Here is a 19676-nt window from a genome sequence, read left to right as displayed (position 1 = left end):
TAGCTTATGATATCGTAGTTAAAATTTTGTTAGTAGAGATTTACTATTTGTTGGGAAAGTGGTTTTTTTGTTTGTTTGTTTGTTTTCTTTTAGTTAGTTCCTTAAATTAGGGAGCTAAATGTTCAGGATGATAATTCATTTGCTTTGCTTTCTGTAAGCATTTGATGTTTGATATATTTATTAATGAACTATTTGAAAATGGCCCTGTCATCAGAGTCCCTGAACAGACTATCATTCTGAAGTACTTTGATCTTGGCCTAAAGATTCATTCTTCTGAGCCTTTTAGATGCTTAACACAGAGTAAAGATGTAAAATGTTTCCTTAAGAATTCTACTGCCCACGTTTTACAAATAAGAAAACTTGGAGTAGAGTCTCATTGTCATTTGTCTCATAAAATTTGTCTCATAAAATGCATCAATGGCATCATGGAAGGTCAACACATGAACTTGTTTTGAGCCCATCTATGGGATCTGGCCTCCCTCAGTGTTGATGGATGAAGGTGTTAGTTTCATGGCCAAGTCAAAATTGTAGTGATAGTACAATTTATGGGTCATAGTTTTTCTGTTAGGTGGGACCAGACATGTGTCAGGCTGTCATACATTCTGCCTAACCAGACATCTGCTTCTGATTCATAAGGGGAAACACCTGCACACATGCTGGTGTATATTACACAAAGGGGCATCCTTTCCCAAGACCCATTGTCAGATCCTTCAATGGAACAGGGGAGGTGTCAGGAACACAGCTAGACATTATATGACCAGCTTCCACCGAGGGTTGCCTTCTCTAATGAGTAATTACATTATTTGCTTTGCAGTCCATTTCTATATGCAAACATAGAAACTGGTAAAAAAAAAAAAAAAATTGAAACACCAGCTGTAAATTATTATATTTAAATTAAGAATAATTGCCATATGCCAAACCAACTAATTATGGAGGGAGGGCTGAGGGACAATGTTTCCTTTCTCAAATGAGCCACACACAAAGCAAACCTGAGAAAGGCTTAAAAGTGTTTCCCCCTGCTTTACCCACCCCCACTTCTTCATCCCACTCCATTTCCATCCCCTTATCCCCGTGCCTGAGGAGTTGTATTAAGACTTTTTGATAATCATGGCACTAATCTGTGAAAGAAGGGAGATGGTGCTAATGGAATAACTTTAATGAGATTCTTGATAAATCTGATAACCATGAGCAGTTGATTTTTATCCCAGATGTGCCTAGGAAAGGCAGAAGTAAACAGTATGGACCTATTTGCAGCCCCAGAAGAGATGTGAGTTATAGCACAACCCCCACAATTCTCAACATGATTTTTCTTCTTCATCATCATCAAAAAGTGCAGTTAGCAGAAGGAACACTAAGGGTGGTATTAACTTGCTGTATATAAATGACTTTCGATAAGCCCCTTACTTCTCTAGGTCTCAGTTTTCCCAAATTTAAAATGAGGGGTTAGACGAGGTAACCACTAAGATCCTTGTCAGCTCTGGCAACCTGTGATTCTGTAATGCCAAGATACATTCAATACATATTCATTAAGCACCTGCTATGCAAGGCGCTGAGGATACAGTGACAAAACAGACAAATCTAGTTTCTGTTCTTGTGGAGTTAAGTCTTCTGAAGAAAAAAGACAATGAACCAATAATGCAGGTGTCATTGCTGAGCTGTGTGCCATAAAGAAAGAGTTATAGCTCACTGAAGATCTACCATTTAAAACAGATAACCCTAGCACATATACGTCCAAAAGGAAGGGAAGAAACTAATAGCTACTGAACCCTTGCTATGTTCTTCTATTGGACTTTAAATGCACAATAGAAGATAATGCAGTGATCATTACTATTTTTTTCAGAAAGGGAAACCTAGAGTTAAACCTGAGACCTAGAGTTAAATAACCTGGGTAAGGTCACCCAGTGGTAGAGCTAGAACTGGAATCAAGATGATCTTATGTTTTCCACTGCTCCATATGTCTCCAAAGGATGTAACTCTAGGGAATTATGGCTGCTGTGAAGAACAGATTGTAGTGCCTCCCATCAAAGAACGTGGGAGATAAATCAGGGAGGGCTAGAAGCTGGGGATATCCTAAATCCAAACATATCTGGAGGAGAAATTGATTCATTCGCTCAACAAATATTTACTGAATATCTGGCTGCCAGATGCAGAATTGACAAATGGGTACTTGAGCATGGATACACATGTGCATTTCTTCAAAATGCCAAAGACTAGATTTTCATCATATGTTGACAATTTTGGATGCAAATTCTAAAGAAAAAACTATCTAAAGGTATATGTTACTGGGGCAGGAGATGAGGGAGAGAATTTATAAACTATTAGGAGAAAAAAAAAAGAAAGGGAGAACACATTTGGAAGACAATTTCCCCCATGTATCAAATGCTCTTAATTTCCTTGATTTAACAATTAATTTACTGCATTGTATTTAGAAACTTTGAAAGGGATCCCACCTTTGGATACAAACCCTTATCTGTTTGGATTCCCTGAAAATATGCTACGTCAACTGAATAATATGTCACTTTTCTCAGATTATTATAAATTATGACCAGAGTCCAAATATGTGAAGTGAAATCCATCTTTTGATCCTGAAATTTCAATCCCCAGATGGTTAGAATTCAATTTGTTAGCTCTTTTCAGTCCCTCATTAGCTATTCCAAAACTATGTCTTGTAAGAGGCATTTTTATCCATGCTTTGTCCTGACTATGGCCCCTAATGGAACTACTTAAAATTCTGTTGTCACCACTAAATTAATGTTCTGAATAATTACAGCTAAAAAGATCTTTTCACTTCAACAAAAAATACTTATCTCCCAAGGGCTGATTAAATTTAAATGAAATGCAAAATCGAGTTGAGGATGTTGGAGGAGATAATGAGTTGCGGTTATGGTTTTGCCTGCTGTTTTCAGAGTCTTACACCTGAGGAAGGCTGAAGAACAGAGCTCCCTGAGACAAAAACCATGAAGGAGATGCACTGCTCTCCACTAACGAAGATAGTAAGAATTAGGGCCACAAGGAAGGTGTGATTAAAAAGAAGCAGGATGTAAATAATCTTAAACTTTTGGCCTAGCTTAGCGCAATCCACATAGCCACAGCAATGTCTGGTATAACCTTTAATAATTTTCTAACAAAAGTTGACTTTGCTTCTGTTTCAGGGCAATTCTAATTGGCAAATTAACATTTTTAAATGAGCAACTTGATTATTTGAAAGAGGCATTAGCTTAGGACTGAGAAAGAAAGTCAATCAGTTGTCATTTCACACATCTGCTGGACCATTCGACTAGTCCTCAGATAAAGAACTGGAAGGTCAATTATTTCCTAATAGTACTTGAGTTACCTCTCCTGCCACACTCCTGGGAATGAGGGTGTGCTGGTTGCTCTGCACCTACTACTGTTTATTCCCCCAAGATTCTAGCTCTGCCTGCCTGCCTGCCTGCCTGCCTACCTTCCTTGCTCTGCTTTCAGAGGCCAATCCCTATGGATTGCAGCACTCAGGCTCCCTTGCTGAGCCAGAAAGGAAGAGAAGGTAGAGAGGAGGCAGTTCTGTCCTGTTCCCTCTCTGCCTCAGCACTGTTTCTTGGGCAAAATCTGTAACCTCCCCAAGACTTTAGTTCCCATGGTGGCCTCTCCTCCACAACTCTGGCCTCTCCCTGGGTTAATGTAGCATGCTTTCTTTGCTTTTTGGGCCCCATGGGTAATAGGCCTTTGCTCTCATTGCTTCTCCATTTCTTGCTGCCTTAACCTGCCCACACTTCTGCAAACCATCCATACATTCTCTATCTTCATTCTCCCCATTCGAGCCCTCCGAAGTGAATTCTGTTTCCTGCTAGGCCCCTGACTGACTGATTGACTATGCCAATGACACCCCCTCTTTTAAAATTCATGGCTTTTTCCATTTCCTTTCTGTGGGGGAACTCTTTCCAAAAGCATCTGTTGCAACTAGCTGTTTCAATTCACAAATTAATTTACTTTCATGTAAGGGAATAATAGAAAAAAGATTATACCAAAAATATTTAGAAAACTATAAGAACAAATTACTAAATTCCACAATTCGGCTTCATTTGGTTTGAACCACTGTACAATATTTCCCTAGTCCCCCTTTTCAGCTGCAGACTGGCTGGAGAGGGCAACCTTTAACCTGAGCTGGTGGGTCCCTCTACCATGTTCTGCCAATCTAACCAGAGATGGTTGGAGCTTCCACTAATAGCTGTCTTGTCCCTGAGGAAACAGGACTCTCTGAGTTTGGACCCCAGTTCCCTTCTTAGAACAGAAAACCAGCCTGTTAACCCTCTCACTTGGATTTTAACATTTTAGTTTTTCAGGCAATGGGAAATGAGAGTATTGTGCACTATTTTGAGAATCTTTTACCTCTGCCTTAAGTTAGTAAGTCCCAGCTAGAATAAATAAGCACCCCAAAAGTCCCCCAGGTTGGACAAGTAGCTTGATATATGCCTTAACTGAGACAGATACAGACATGTGAAAGGCTTCCACAGAGGATGAGGTTGCTGCTAGCTGTATGATAAAAAACAAAGGAAGAACAAATTAAATAAGGAATGTTCTTATGCTTATTACTGAACTGTGTATAATAATGGTATATAAAGTAAATAACAAAGAAGTTAAGGAAATTATACACAAGCATCTGAATCTATTGTCAAGACCACATTAGTCACTTCCTAGAGATGGTGTTTTAAAGATACCACCAGGTCCAGACGTGGAAATCTAATATCCAGACAATTTAAGTGGGATCTTTTGTTTTCCTTTCTTCTTCTTTTTTTTTTCTTTCTTTCCTTCTTTTTTTTTTTTTTTATTCTTTCATAAATATTTTATTCCCTCCATTAGCTTAAGAAGTAAAATAATGCCAATATAATTGAAGGTCATATACTGTTCTTCAACCTCATTCCCCTTCTTTACCCTTAAACTGCCTGATTTCTTAGATTCCCATTCATTTCTTTATACTTTTCTTTGTATGCATGTATCCCTACACAGTGTATTGCATAGTATTATTTTGCATGTTTTTGAATGTAATATAAATATTGTATTGTTTTGATTCTGCGGCAGGCTTTTTTTTTTTTCAATATTATAATTAAAAGGTTCACTCATGATTGGAGAGCTTCACTTGCGAGATTTGCTAAATCGCTCTCCAAAGTTTTTACATGATTTGTCCTCACTTGGTTCACTCTTACAGATTCAAATCTATTTTTTCAACTAACGTATTTTTAACATCTACTAGTTATTTGCTAATCACTCTTACAGGTAATGAGGATACAAAGATGAATAAGATACTATCTGTGTTCTCAAGTTGTTCACAGTGATTTCAGAGATGCAGGAGTATAAATTAAAAATTATAATAGCATGTTCTATGTGCTCTAATGAAGTATGTGCAAAGTAACATGTATGCACAGAGGGTGCACAGCAAAATCTGAGACTAAGGAAAGGATTCATAGAAGTTAGAGGGGAGAAAGTCTCTCCAAGCCTCTGTGACAATGTGTGCAAAGTCAACATGACCAAGAGAATGACATATTTGGGTGAGAGGGTAAGGAGAGAATAAGTGCTTTAATGGAGAAGAGGGAGCAGAGGTTGACCCTAAAGAAATAGGTAGGAGTTGGATTATAAAAGAGAAGCCTTGTGTATCATGCAAAGAAAAGTTATTTACTCGTATAGGCAATGAATAAAAAGCCAATGGGAGGTTTGAAGCAGAAAAGTAGTATGATAAGGTTTTTCTTTTTAATTTTGGTAATGAGAATTGGTCTGGAAGAGAGAAAATCTGATGACTAAGAGAGTAGAGTGGAGGTAATTATAAATATCCAGAAGCAAAACACCATGATCCTGCCCTAAACTGTGGTATTGGGAACAAAGAGAAAAAATTATCCTGATAAATATCTCAAAGGTAGAATGTAAACTCTATGAGGTGCCAGTGTACAAAGGGTGACAGGAGATGTGAACAGTCTAACCCAGGAACACATTGTGTGTAGAAAATTTAAAAACAATAATAAAATTTACTAAACCTCAGTCTGTTTTTTATTATCACTCTGTGCCAGCAATTCTAAACAATGTCAGTGACAAAATTCTCTTCCCTGAAAAATTTTGTCACCTAAGTTCTAAGTAGCTGCTGTGCTACTGTCGAGTTTTAATAATATAACAAATATGTAAGCTCAAATTAGCACATTCCAGTTACTTAACCTTTAATAAACATTGTATTCTACACAGAAATTAATTCAACAAACTTATAGGCCCACAATCCACCCCAGCACGGATAGAGGTATTAGTTTGGAGAGTAAATTTATAACAGTTCAGAATTGTGTAAGGTCATTTATAACTTAAAACTCTACTCTCTGCGGTACTTCATCTACCTGAATTTAAACCATAGATTTGAAATAAGCAATGATAGCTCTGTGATTGTAAAAAGGAAGACACAGAACTTGAGTACTTAAATTGTGTGTCATTCTGTGTGGAAACCATTCTCTGATCCTTGCAGGGTTCACTCTTATGGAAGCATTTCCCAAAACTCCATTAATACAAAATACATTAATGTAATTTAGAAGCACTAATCTATTACTATTTCCTTGTATGTTCTATAATTTTTATCATTAACTGAGATCTGACATAAGGAGAAAAACAGATTAGGGAGAGACTATAATAAGGTCAGTGTGGGACATATTCAATTCTTTGTGCCTATAGAGCTGAAGATGGACCTGTCTAACTAACAGGCAATGGAAACGAGAGTGTGGCATAAAAGAGTGGGATCAGGGATATGTAGAAAGATTTGGGAGTCACCAGAATGAAACTGTGAGAGAGATTGACATCGGGAATTGTGTACACAAAATGTGCAGATAGGAAAAAGGGAATAAGGAAGTTATCTTGGAGAACAACAATGGCGGGACAACAGAAGAAGAGGAGCAACCTTCTCTTCTGCTCTCCACTCCCCAAAAATACCATGAAAAATAAGCAAAAGAAAAATTCTAAGTGAGATTTGTCCTGGAAACCAAGAGAAGAGAGGATTTTATGGAGAGAATTCAACACCGTTAAGTACTGAAATGAAAACAAGTAATATTGGAAAAGCCAAGGCATGAAGACATCACCCAACAGTTTGTCAGTTTCAGTGGCACAGTGGAGGCAGAAGCCAGACAGTGGATAAAGGCACAGATTGGCATGAAGAAAGCAGAGCCAGTGTGATTGAGTTCTTACCCAAGAAGCTTGGCTGGGCGAAAGAGGAAAAAAATGAAGGCAAGCAGAGCTGTTGGAAGGTGTTCTTAGAATCTGAGCCCAGGGGACAAAGTCAAGGCTCATCCAACACAAGACCCATCTAATTGAACTCTGCCTTTTCTCACCGCTGTGGGTGTAAAGAGGTGGACGGTATGTGAAGGAGGGAGGTTAGGTGATGCAACAGGATCTGCAGGCCACAGGTGTGTGGTTCTCAAAGCACAGCTAGAGGGCTAGTCCTTGCTACCTTCTCTGAGATGGGCAGAGGACATTAGGATGAGTCAAGATAAAGGTGAATTTTGAGAAGAGAAGTAGTGTAAGATTTTCCACCCATTGACCTCTATTTTCTTACTGAAAGAGGAAGCAAGATTATCTCCTGAGAATAAATAGGTACAGTAGAGGTTTGGAATGCATTTCTCCTTTCCTACTAATTCACAATGGCATTTCTTCAGTGATGCATAAACCCCTGGAGGAGAGTATAAGGAAAGAAAGCCATGTTCTGCCACTCACTTTCTACTTTGTGTCTTGAGTGGTCCAGGGTGAGTGTAGCACTGAAGCGCATGTGGGTTTCACAAAACAGAAGCAGGTACATTTACTAATAGAAACTGCCGAAACACTCCAACCAGACAATCCATCCAAGAAAGCATTGCTGCCTTTCCTGAGCACACTCAAAAGAAGCCATTGTCAGTATATAGACAATTAAACCTCACAACTTCTTGTAAAAAGAAAAGGTAATTTTGGCAGACAACTGCACGACTGTGGGCCATTAAACGATAATGATCAAATAGAAATGTCTATAAAAAGCACTTAGCTCAGTGGCCGGTGTCTGTCAATAAATATTAGCTGTTATTATTCATAAAAACCCAGATGGAAATGACAGAGATGTCTGTCATTTCACAACATTGATTCCTGCTCTAAGTGGTTAAGGAGTCATATCAAAATCCCCTAAATGCCTGTAGCTCTGATGTCACTTCTTTTTACGCGTTGTTACAGCTAGGCTTGTGGTCCGCATCTCTTCCTTTCTTGGAAATGTGTCCATGGCAGTTGCACTAGTAAATTAAATAAAACTGAGTCAGTTTTCAGATATAAAAAAAAAAAATCTGGCAGAGACTGTGTTGTGTAACCATAGCTTGGAAGGCAAGGAGTGAAAAGAACGAGCTACATGAGGCGATGTGAGGAGATCCAGAGCAGAAAGCCAGATGTTAGCAGGAGAGTTTTTTCACAACGAAAGGGCACCACTAAAGCTCCATTACGTTATATAGGTGGCAATTGCAACTATAAATGAGCAACTTAACTTTTCGAGGAGAAATTTTTAAAATTTTCATCTGTATTCATGAATGTTTTAGAAGGAAAATCTTTATGGCTTTAGGACTCTAAATTTTCTTGTTTGAGCCTTTTAGTTGTTATACAACTAGAGAAAGCTATTTATTAGCAAGTGTAGTAAGTACTTTATCACAGTCTTTTGGTATCTAAATTCCAAATAAGTGTTTGATCAAGAGCAGAGTTTGATAACAGTATTTTGAGATCTTTGGGTGGAGCACTGGTTTCTGCCCCCAAGAGAATATGCACAAAGCTCAGAGCGCTGAAGAATGTCCACATAAATACAATGTAAATGCCATGATAAATACTTCTCCACTCTCCAAAATGGAGGGATCTGGTTTAACCTTGGTCAAGACAGCTCTGTACTCCTCAAAATTCCTTGGGACGTGAATCATTGTCTCTATCTCATTTGGCAATTAAATTGAGAGCTAGCCAAGGCATGGCAGACAGGGATCCTAAGCAATAACATGAAGGGAGCTCCAAGAGCTAACTAGGAGAAATCAGCACCCATGTTTGTATTTAGCTTACAGTCTAGCTTTTTACTATTGCCAGTCCTAAGAAGGAATACCTTTGAACTGAATAAACTTCTGAGGAATGTTGAAACCACTTTCCCAATCAGGCTATGGTGAAATTACTATCAAAATCTAAAAATTAACTTCGCCTTTTGAAATGCGGAGAATTTCAGTTGTGTAAGCAAGATTTTAAGGAGACCCAAAAATTAAAGGAAGATACATGGGTAATTCTCTCCATAGTCAAGTAAGACCAATCAAAAAGCCCATTTCTTACTAACTGGAGCACATTGCATAATACATTTAAGTTATTTTGACACTTTGAGTACAGTTTTGTATGTGAACAATCAGGACTTGTTAAGCCCTAAGTGAAAAAATGTAAAGCCAAAAGTTATTAATAGCTTAATTCAGGACCATTTTGCACCCTAGACACTTTATCTTTTATTTTTATAGCCACAGAAAAAAATAGCTTGTGAGCTGCCTACCTATGTAATAAATTCATATATTCTCAGAAGTTGCTCCTCTCCAGCAAAAGCTCAATTGATATTTTTTGAATAGATTAAATTGACCTATTGGTCCCACTGAAGGTCCCTGAATAATATCTGATTCTTGAGTCTGCTCAGTTTTAAGCAGATGGACGTCAGCATTGTGCAAGACCCATAGACACAAAGCAAAGGCACACAGCTCTAGCTCCCAAGTGAGCATAACAGGCAATATTAAAGTGACTAAATTTTAAGCTGACTTATTTACTAAAACAAAAAATGGAATCCACTAAAACTAAAGCTAAAATCATTGCTGCCTGGAAACAAAAAAACCCGTGGATTCGTAATGTACACAAGAAAACGAAAACCTAAGCTGGAAAACAAAGATAATTGACTGTGAGCAGTTAAATTCAAAGAATATTAATTTGGAAGTTAGCAATGACTCCAGACCAAGTGAATGAATTCAGTGTTTTCATTTGTTTGTTTGTTCGTTTTTTAATGCTTTCTACATCGAGCCTCAGTAAATAAAAGCAAAAGTTGATGAATGAAAATTCTAGAAGTTAATTCAGAAAGCAATAGGAGCCAATATTTGTAAAATGTTTGTAGATCCTTGGTTGAAGATGCAATGCAAATATCTGTTCTAATTATAGGTCAAATCCTATTAGAATAGGTCTCAGGGCTGTAGAGTGTTTACTTTGTAATGGAATTTTATTTTAATTCATTGTTTGTTGAAGCTGGAGATTAGGGTCTGATTTTTTCTGAGATATAAATACCTACTCAGAGATCTCAAAATGTCTCATACCCTTAGGTGACAATTTCAGGCTTCTCCTAAATCCAGTAAATTTTTGCCATTGTCAGTTTTTGGCTGGTTTGTTTTAATGGGTGTTTGGGGACCTTAGATTTCTAGAGAATGCTATTAAATTAGTCAATCAGTATTTTTAACAGAAATTCTGAAGCTCTCAGAAATTTAATATCCATGCAAAAGTAATGGCTTGCGGCCAATTAATTAGCTCCTCGGTGACAGTGTTTGGAAAACACTGTGAGATTTGGGGGAAAATTTCAACCTAAACTGGTATTACTTAGCTCAATACTCACTTTATTTAATAACGCCACTGACTTTTAGAAGTTTGCCCCACCTAAAGGATGCATACTGGACATGATTTAAGAATTTTAAGAAAATTTAAAAGTTTTCTGTATAATGACAATACCATTAGTTTAAGTCTAGTGTTCTCAGGATGAATTCTTCAAATGAGGACAAAAATGATCAATCAGCTATATAAATGTTACCTTCTTTATTGAAAAACAATCTTACTTCATTATAATTATATCTTATAAAATCATTAATAGTTATGATTATATGATGGACCTCTGGATATAATGCCTTTTGCAATGATATCAACATATATTGTCATTCCCAGTTCCTTTGAATGTAATTGGCATGTGGATTATACCACATTAAAGTTCCATCTAATTCTAGTTTCTATAAAATACAAACTTAATCAAGTTACACATACATTGATTTTTACTCCAAGCCAGACATCACACTAATCATAACAAAGTAAGCAAATGGAAACTTTTACTTATTCTTCAAAGCAGAAGTAAATGTTACTGATTAATCTAATCTTAGTGTTAGCACAGGAGGCAAGCTGTAATAATAGAGCAGCTTAATAATGGAGAGCTGTAAAAAGTCTACAAATGATTTAATGGCAAGTAATTAATTGATTAAAATGAAATAGTTTAAAATATCCCTGTTTAAGTGTTTTCATATATTAATGACTTTATACATTTTTAAGCATGTATCTATCCATTTAAAAAAAATTTTTTTCTGGGGTTTAAAGGAGGAATTTCACATTTCCACTTGCTTTGGAATGTTTGTAAGAGCAAAAATTTGGAAATAAGCTAAATGCCCAACAAGAAGGGTTTGGTTAATATGTAGTAATGGTATACCAGATGGTTAAGAAATCCAATTTGAGAGTCAAACAAAGAATCTAAATGTTGGGTCCACCACTTCTTATCTGGGTTACTCAGTCTGAGTAAAGATTTCTGTAAGCTACAGACTCATCTATAAAATGAAGATAATAAAACATACCTCAAAGGGCTCTTGTGGGGTAAAATAAGAGAACTCTACAATATGACTAATGCAGTGACTTAAACATGGTATATTTTATGTTCAATTAATTAAACTTTGTTTCTCTATCTATTTATTTATGAGGTCCAGTATATCATAGTAAAAGAAAAAATAAGATTTGGATCAGTCTGAACCTCTTACAAAGCTATGTAACATTGGATACATTCCTAATTTTCTCTGAACCTCAGTTTGTTAATTTCTAAAAACATGCAGGTTGTTATATCTAATTCACAGAGTTGTTATGAAGAAAAAATATCATAACATGGATAAAGCACTTATCGCAATACTTGGTACATAGGCCTTCAATAAGTGGTAACTAAATTATAATTGTCGTCCTCATCATTATTATCCTCATTATTATTATCAACGTTTTTAAAGACCATAGCACCATCCCAGAAGGTACAAATCCTCTGAGCACTCTCTGAGATTAGCCTCCCATGTGTTTGTACAGTTGTCTGCTGTGGGTCCATCTTCTCATGTGCCCAAGAGGATTCAGTGTGGCACTGAAAAATTGATTGTAAGACTCCTTCTCTTGCTCACATACACAAATGTATACACAAACACCATCTTTGTTTAATAAATTCTGGTGCCTATTCTAACAGAAAGCAGACAGACACTATTTTAAAAATTTATGGGAAAACTATTTAGCTTCTGCAGCCCTCTAAAAAGCACAAGTCTTAGAATTATTTAGGGAAAAAATTGTTAACCAGCGGGAAAACTAAAAAAAAAGGTCCCTGCTTTTATTCTTGAAAATATACACCTTTTAATAATGCAACATAGGTCAATTTCTCCAGTTCCTATAGAATTTCAAAAAGAGATAGTAAAAACTAACAGAACTTTATGGGGGGAAAAGTGAGAAACGTTTCTACATTTTAAAAAACACCTTAAATCGTTCTTCCTTGAGGATACTCAAACTTTCTCGAACCCCTTAACAATTTACCAAGGCATTTTCTCTACAACACAAGGTGGTAGGGGTTCAGAACAGGCCTCCCCAAAATGTGACACTTTAGCACAGAAATTCTTTTGAGCCAAAGACAATCAAGACACTGCAAGCCCATGATGAAATTTTACTTTTCCCTTACAGAATTTAAATTAAGAACCTTGTCCATAATAAGAGTTACCACCAGAAATAACCTTTTATGAGCTATCTGTAGGGCAGGGTGAATTTCTAATTACTGAACATCTGCTATTGTTATCCTGAGCATGACCTTCCTTCCCTCTAAAGCCCCAAGGTGCCTTACCTCACTCATCCTTAGCTCAAAATGTCATATACCCCTCATTTTCCCTTTCTGTCTCTGTACCTCTCATGTACACAGGGTCTCTGACTCACTCACAAATGTAGGGTTTCCATATACGTTTGTAATTAAATTTGGTTATTTTTTCTCGTTAATCTGTCTCATGTTAATTTGATTATTAGACCAGCCAAAATAAACTAGACGGATAGAGGAAAGTTTCTTCCTCCCCCAACAAGGTCCAAGGTATCTAAGTTCATGGGCTCTACTAATGGCATCATAATCTCCCCTTGCCCAGGGCTTCTATTAGCCTATGTGGTATGTGAATTTTTAAATGATGCCTCCCTTCTGGATAGTTGAATTAGAAACAATAATCCTTTCAGGTGTAAAAAACCCAGCAGGAAAGGAATTATCCAGGTTTCCCAACCTCACGTTCTCGGCAGGGGGCCAAATGACTGCTCCTATAACCTTATTCCTGCCTCCCTTTTTCTTCCTGTCTCTCACAGTATAAGAGACCAGAGCCAAGTCATCCTTCAAACAAAGTTGGAACTGTAGGCTGGGGAGTGGATAAGTGGATAATGACAGATTCTCAAAGTGAAGTCTCCTCCTAAACCTGGCATAACACAAAAATTTCATCTTGCACACCATCCAGTCTAGGCAGTGACTGCCTGGACTGTGCTGAGAAAGATAGGAGACCAAATCCAGCACTAACAGAGAGCAGCGGGTGGACTAGCAGTATAAACCAATGGTTTCCAATAGCGCATATGCCTCAGCTTTCATATCCTGATCCAAACCATTAAAATCACAAGCATTCATTGTGCACTTAACATGTACCAGGGACTGTGAGTGATGCTTCGAAGTAGTCCATCCAAACCCAGCTGCACATTGAAATGTTTGGGGGACTTTTAAAAATGCAAATCCTTTGTAATTTTCTGTTAATCTAAAGCTATTTTAAAATATAAATTTTACCATTTTTTTCGTTGTTTTTTGTTTGTTTTTTCTATGTTGTAACAATTTTATTTTTGTTTTAAAAAATGAGTCTTTTAATTGAGCCAGGACCTCAGGGATATAAGGGATTAACCACCACCATATTCAACATGATGCATTTATTCAGAGCAAATCTTAATTTTCTTTGTCTTCTTTAGAAGAAAGAGCTGCAGGAAATGCCTAAAAGACTTGAAGTGATATCAATTTAAAATGCTTTTACTGAAACTTAATTCCTTGGGCCATAGGAAGGTCTTTACTATAGGTGATGGGACAAGTGTATCGTCTCATGTACTATTTCCAGGCGTCACTACCAGACTCCCTGCCACCACCAGTGTGCAAATACACCTCCAATCTCTGCTCCACTCATTAGAACTCACAGAAACCAGAATGGTGGCTACAGAGCCTGGGAGTGGAGGAAATGGAGAGAGATTGGTCAAAGGGTATAAATTTTCAGTTATAAGATTAACAAATTCTGGATATCTAATGTACAGCACCATGATTATAATTAATAATACTATATTATATACTTGAAAGTTGCTAAGAGATTAAATCTTAAATGTTCTCACCACAAAAAAAGAAATGTAATAATGTGACATGATGGAGATGTTAGTTAATGCTGTAGTGGTAATCATTTTGCAGTATATACGTGTATTAAATCAACATATCGTACACCTGAAACTTACTCAATGTTATATGTCAATTATATCTCAATAAAGCTAGAGGGAAAAGAATTAATTAAAATAAGTAAATTTTTAAAAATACAATATTTATCTTATAAAAAATAGAGATTCTTTGACTTTACCATCAGAATTAATGAATCAGAAGGTCCCCAGATGTCTGTAATATGATCATTTAGAGAGCTTAGAGATAACTCTCTTGGAGGCTACTGAGATGACTACTACTAAGCCCCTCACTACTCTTATCCATGCCTCTTAAAATTAAAACCCTCCTCTTGTCAAACTGCAGGCAGAAACACATTCATGCATCATCAAGTCAATTTTATGTCTTATGACTAGAATATAGTTTTAAAAATAATAGAATAAAATGAGTAAGTTTAAGATACATGGCACATAGTAAGGGTAATTATTGTTTTGTGGATCTTTTTTCTGAAATGTATATTTAACTCAGAAAAAAGGTATATATATATACGTATATATGTATGCGTATACATATACGTATATATGTATGTGTATATATGTGTATACACACACTGCATCACAATAAAAACATGTATTTTTAATATTTTGAAACAAAAATCAAAAACCTGAAATTAGTTGGTTTAAATTAAATGTTTTCTGCTGCAATTTTAGCACTTTTTCCTCTCTTTTGTTGCTGATTGGAAGCTGGGCAAATGGCTTACTGTTAACAACAAACTCCATTATAAACTATAAATTGGTTCTCTCTCAGCCTTCTCTCTCTCACTTAGTAAAATGGAATTTCTTTGACTTTTCTTTATGGACAAATGTCATTATACTCTATTAAACTTTATCCAAATGGAATATATTAGATTTTAGTTTTAGGATCCAAATCTGTGGTGTTTTATACTGTCAATAATGTCTAGTGGTTTGTTTGTTTTTCTTCTTTACAGAGAAAAAAGCAAAAGGAAATGTTTTTGCATAACTGTCAAAGGGGCTTCAGCCAGACATAATGAAAAGTTACCTGGTAGCCAAAACAGTACAAACTACAATGGTCAGTTTGGAGGGAGAAGAGGATGTGATGTGAAATCTACTCTGTAGATTTGGTGGAAACAACCCAGATTCTTATCTGTCTGGAATTCTTTAGCTGTAAATCTGTCTAGTACACCAGGAGTGGACTTCCAGGTTTATAAGGCCATTTCTGCCTTATATCATTGAGATATTCTGAAGAAACATAAAATACATACCTATAAACCAATCGCTTAAACCAGGAACAATCTCACAGTTTCTCAGCTGAAGCACTAGTGACATTTGGGGTGGGCGATTCATTGCTGTGCTGTAGGACTAATGCATTGTAAGATGGTTTGTCATTGACATGACCCACTTAGCACCTCTGGGTCTAGTGATCTCATCACTAGAATGAAAGAAAATAATGTGTTCCTCACAGAGTTATGAGGGATAAATGAAACACATGAACGGTACCCACACAGGACCTGCCCTTTAAAATTTTAGGATCTGAAAAGATAGAATTTTTAAGAGCCCAAGTTTATGAAAGAAAGACACAGCTCTAAGTTGTTATGCCATAGTCAATAATTTCTGAAGCCATAAGTTTTTATTTATAGGGAGCATGATGTAGTTCTTTTACCCTAATAGTCATGGTTTTGTTTTCTGTTTTGTTTTTTGTAAAAGAACATCAGAAAATTTCTTCTTTTTTACTGTCACATAAAATCTTCCTATTCTTCCTTACAGTAATGGGACAATGTTAAAGGTATTTCTATTTTCCTGAACGGTGAAAGAAGAGGGAAAAAATATAGAACAAAAATAATGGATATATATCATCCATCACTGAATGGTAGTATAAATATTTTAGTATGTTTTGTAAAGAAATATTGAGATAGTTTAATAATCATCTCCTCTTATACTTCTCAGAAAATATTAACCAAAATTGATCTTTTCAATAATGAAAATGCTTTTGTTGTGTCTGTTTCAGAAATGTGGCGCCGGATTCTTTCTCTCCCAGTCAGGAGAATGTTTGCCCTGTGACTGTAATGGGAATTCCAACGAGTGCATGGACGGGTCTGGATTCTGCGTGGTAGGTCGCGGGCACTTCTCACTTCTAGTGTGTTTCATTGGTCCTTTGCATCTTGGGTGGGAATTAAATATTCTTCCTGGACGTCTGAGCTACCTAGGAGCAAACGGCTCATCAAGCTCTTTTTTACACTTTACCTTTCCCTGTAAAACACCTCATATAAACTGCTTATAATTGTAAGTGGCCACCAAGGCATGTGTCTGAATATGCATGTCCTCCTAGAGGTAACTGCTTCGCCACCCTCGCAGCTGGCTTCCTGCTGTGGGCCAATGAGAGATTGAAAATAGTACACATAAGAGAAAATCATGCATCCAAATTCTTCTGTAATAGTATAGTTTGCCATATGTTTGGCTCCACTCCACATAACCTGGGAGAATAAAACAGTTGTTTCATAGCCTGTTTTACAACTTTATGTAGTCAGGTCTATAGATCAAAATTTGTTAAAAGAAAAAAAAAGGTTTGACCCAAATCGCTAATAAAAATGAAACTCCGGCCTTGTGGTCTTTGTAATTCTGTGTTCAAGCCCCCAGAAGACTTTTTTCCCCCCTTAACTAAAAAGAATTCAATAGACTGTTCTTCAGTGAAACATCATAGAGACTTATGAAGGAGACTTAGAAGCCTTTTAGCAAAATCGACCTGCTACATATTTCTCATTTTCGTGGAAAGGATTGACAATTTAGTGAAAATGGGAATTGAAATGTTTACCAAAAGTAGCTTCAGTAGAAATCAGAGGAGGCATTTTTAAAGACTGATGCCCTAAGATCATGTTTTCCTTCATGAGCTATACTACTAGTAGGAAAATTAGATTCTTCAAGTGAGGCAAAAGAGGCTTTCCAAAACTCCAATAGTTTTTTTCTGCATTAGGTACTAGAATACTTAATTAAATGTACCTATTTACCTCAAAGTAAGCATAATTATTCTTATTAAGCAGATAATTTTGATTATAAGTGGTCTGCAAGGTGTGTACACGAGGTGTTATTTTACTCATGATTTACATTAGGATGCATATTAGAACGTTTTCATTTATTTTAAACCTACCGGTTGCCATTTTTCTACAGACAGAGAATTCAGTGCCAACCACTAAAGATTGCTCTCTTTGTGATGTTTGTTTAGTCCTGGAATTTCTGTTTTCCCCTTCCCCCATCTTCTTAAATAACCATTACATTCAGGATGTCCTCTGTAGCAGGGTAGGCACATGCAGCTGCCAAAATCTACCCCTTTCTAATGCTTCCATCTCCGGTTTCCTGTTATTTTAATCCCAGTGACATTTGAAAAGAAAATCCCATAGATGCATTTGAACTAATAACGTACAGCTCTGATAGTTTGACCAATTAAAGTTTCTTTGTTATTTGGTTTATTAAAATATAAGTCAATAGGGACTGGCAAGCCTATCAGCTGCTGTTAGACAGTCAATAAGTTGGAAAAACTGAAATAAATTAAAGGGCAACAAGTCCCTCTCCTTAGTGCTATGGAGAACTATGACAAAGCCACTCTTGCTGACAATGACATTGTCAGAATAGAAGCTATCGTGTTTTTTCCTCTGCCTAGATGCAAGCTTCTGAAGGGTACAGTCATCGTGTAATTTCATAGTTCCTGGGGCATATAAAATTCTAATAAAATTTGAGAATTGGCTACCGTGTAAACATTTACATGCACACTCACGGAAGTTGCCAATCTTCCTGCAGTTGCTTTGTTTGAAGACAGAGCATTTTAAAAAAAGAGAGAAGAAATAACCATTGTATTCATCTTAAAGGTGGTTCCACCCCCGCCCCCTTACCTGAAGGGAAATACTTTTTCTTCCCCTAATTAAAGTAATATATGCTTAATGTAAAAAACACAAACAAAACAACAAAGCATATATATACTACACATGAAATTCAAATAAAAATTACCCACAATCTTATCCCTCAAAGCTAAACATATATTCTTATAAATTTAATTTAGAAAGACAAAAAATATATAATTTGTATTTAATTAAGTGCAAGTGAGGGAGCAGAAGAGGCTTGTCAATATAGAAAGAATATGCTGCCATTTTATTAGCAAATATATGGTCTATGGTGTCAAACTCATAATTTTCTATTTCCTTTCCCCATCCGTATTCCAGCCATCTGGTCAAGCAGGGCCAGTTTCTCAACTCCTTCCCTGTAGCCTCAGCTCATTCCTGGTTCTCAAGGAGCCAGAAAAGAAGGAGCAACTCCACGCAAACACTTCTTTGCAGAGTTTCAATCAGTTGTTACTGTTCACCTGGCCTAACTCACATCTCCCTTCTTCCATAAGCGACCAAAAATAAAAAGCCCTCTATTATCTCACTTTGTTTCACTTTGCTTTTATTTTAAAGGCTTATAATTCCTTTACCTTATCCTTCCCCAATTGTTTCTAATTCTTCCTCCATCCCAATGTCCAATTTCAATTTGACCTTATATTTTACAGACTGATTTTAAGGAACTAAGTCATTTGACAATAAAATGTAAAGTAGACCAAATTATGTTACCATTTTAGACATATCAAAAAAACTTAGAGATTTCTTCACAAGAGGAATGCTAACTTTTCAAATACAGAATGGTGGCTAAGTGAAAGTAGCTTAACTAATGAAATCCAACATGTATTGGGTGTCCTTCCAAAAAGCCACCTTACATTTTACCAGAACTGGAACACATTAGGCAAGATTCTCAGCTGGGTCACCTAGTCAGGGCCTCGAAGGCCAGCAACTCTAGTGGACATGGCAGACTGTCAAAGAAAGCTTCAGAAGGAGGCATGACAAAAGATTGAAGGGGAAGAAACATGAAGAAGCAGACAGGTGGTAGGAATGTCTGCTCCAGGCTCTTTCCGTAATGTGTCTTCTTCACTAGCAATAGAGACATCTTTCAAAAACATAACCTAATCAAGTTATCCGCCTTTCTAAAATTGTTCCAGAGTTTCTACCCCAGCCCCACTGAGCTTCTCACTGCCACCTAAACTCACTCTGTACTCTCACACTCTGTGTCTGAACTTGTGTTCTCCTGTTCTCTGCCTGGAAGTTCTTGCTCATCCCTCAAGGCCTAGTTCAAATGTCACTGCCTCCATTAAACTTTTCCAGTTTTCTCAGCAAGAGCTAGAA

The 19676-nt window shown here is 36.7% G+C and overlaps 1 protein-coding gene across 1 annotated transcript in view; it reads left to right on the top strand.

Annotated features, from left to right (window-relative positions):
- LAMA4 (laminin subunit alpha 4) overlaps nucleotides 1-19676 on the top strand; it is a 129655-nt gene that overhangs the window by 19047 nt on the left and 90932 nt on the right. The window contains exon 2 of the mRNA XM_025042460.1: nucleotides 16481-16582. Coding sequence (XP_024898228.1) covers nucleotides 16481-16582 — 102 coding nt within the window. The remainder of the gene's footprint in view (nucleotides 1-16480; nucleotides 16583-19676) is intronic.

This window comes from Pteropus alecto, unplaced genomic scaffold (assembly GCF_000325575.1).
Source record: "Pteropus alecto unplaced genomic scaffold, ASM32557v1 scaffold79, whole genome shotgun sequence".
In the NCBI taxonomy this organism is placed as follows: Eukaryota; Metazoa; Chordata; class Mammalia; order Chiroptera; family Pteropodidae; genus Pteropus; species Pteropus alecto.
This window is presented reverse-complemented; position numbering and strand designations above follow the sequence as displayed.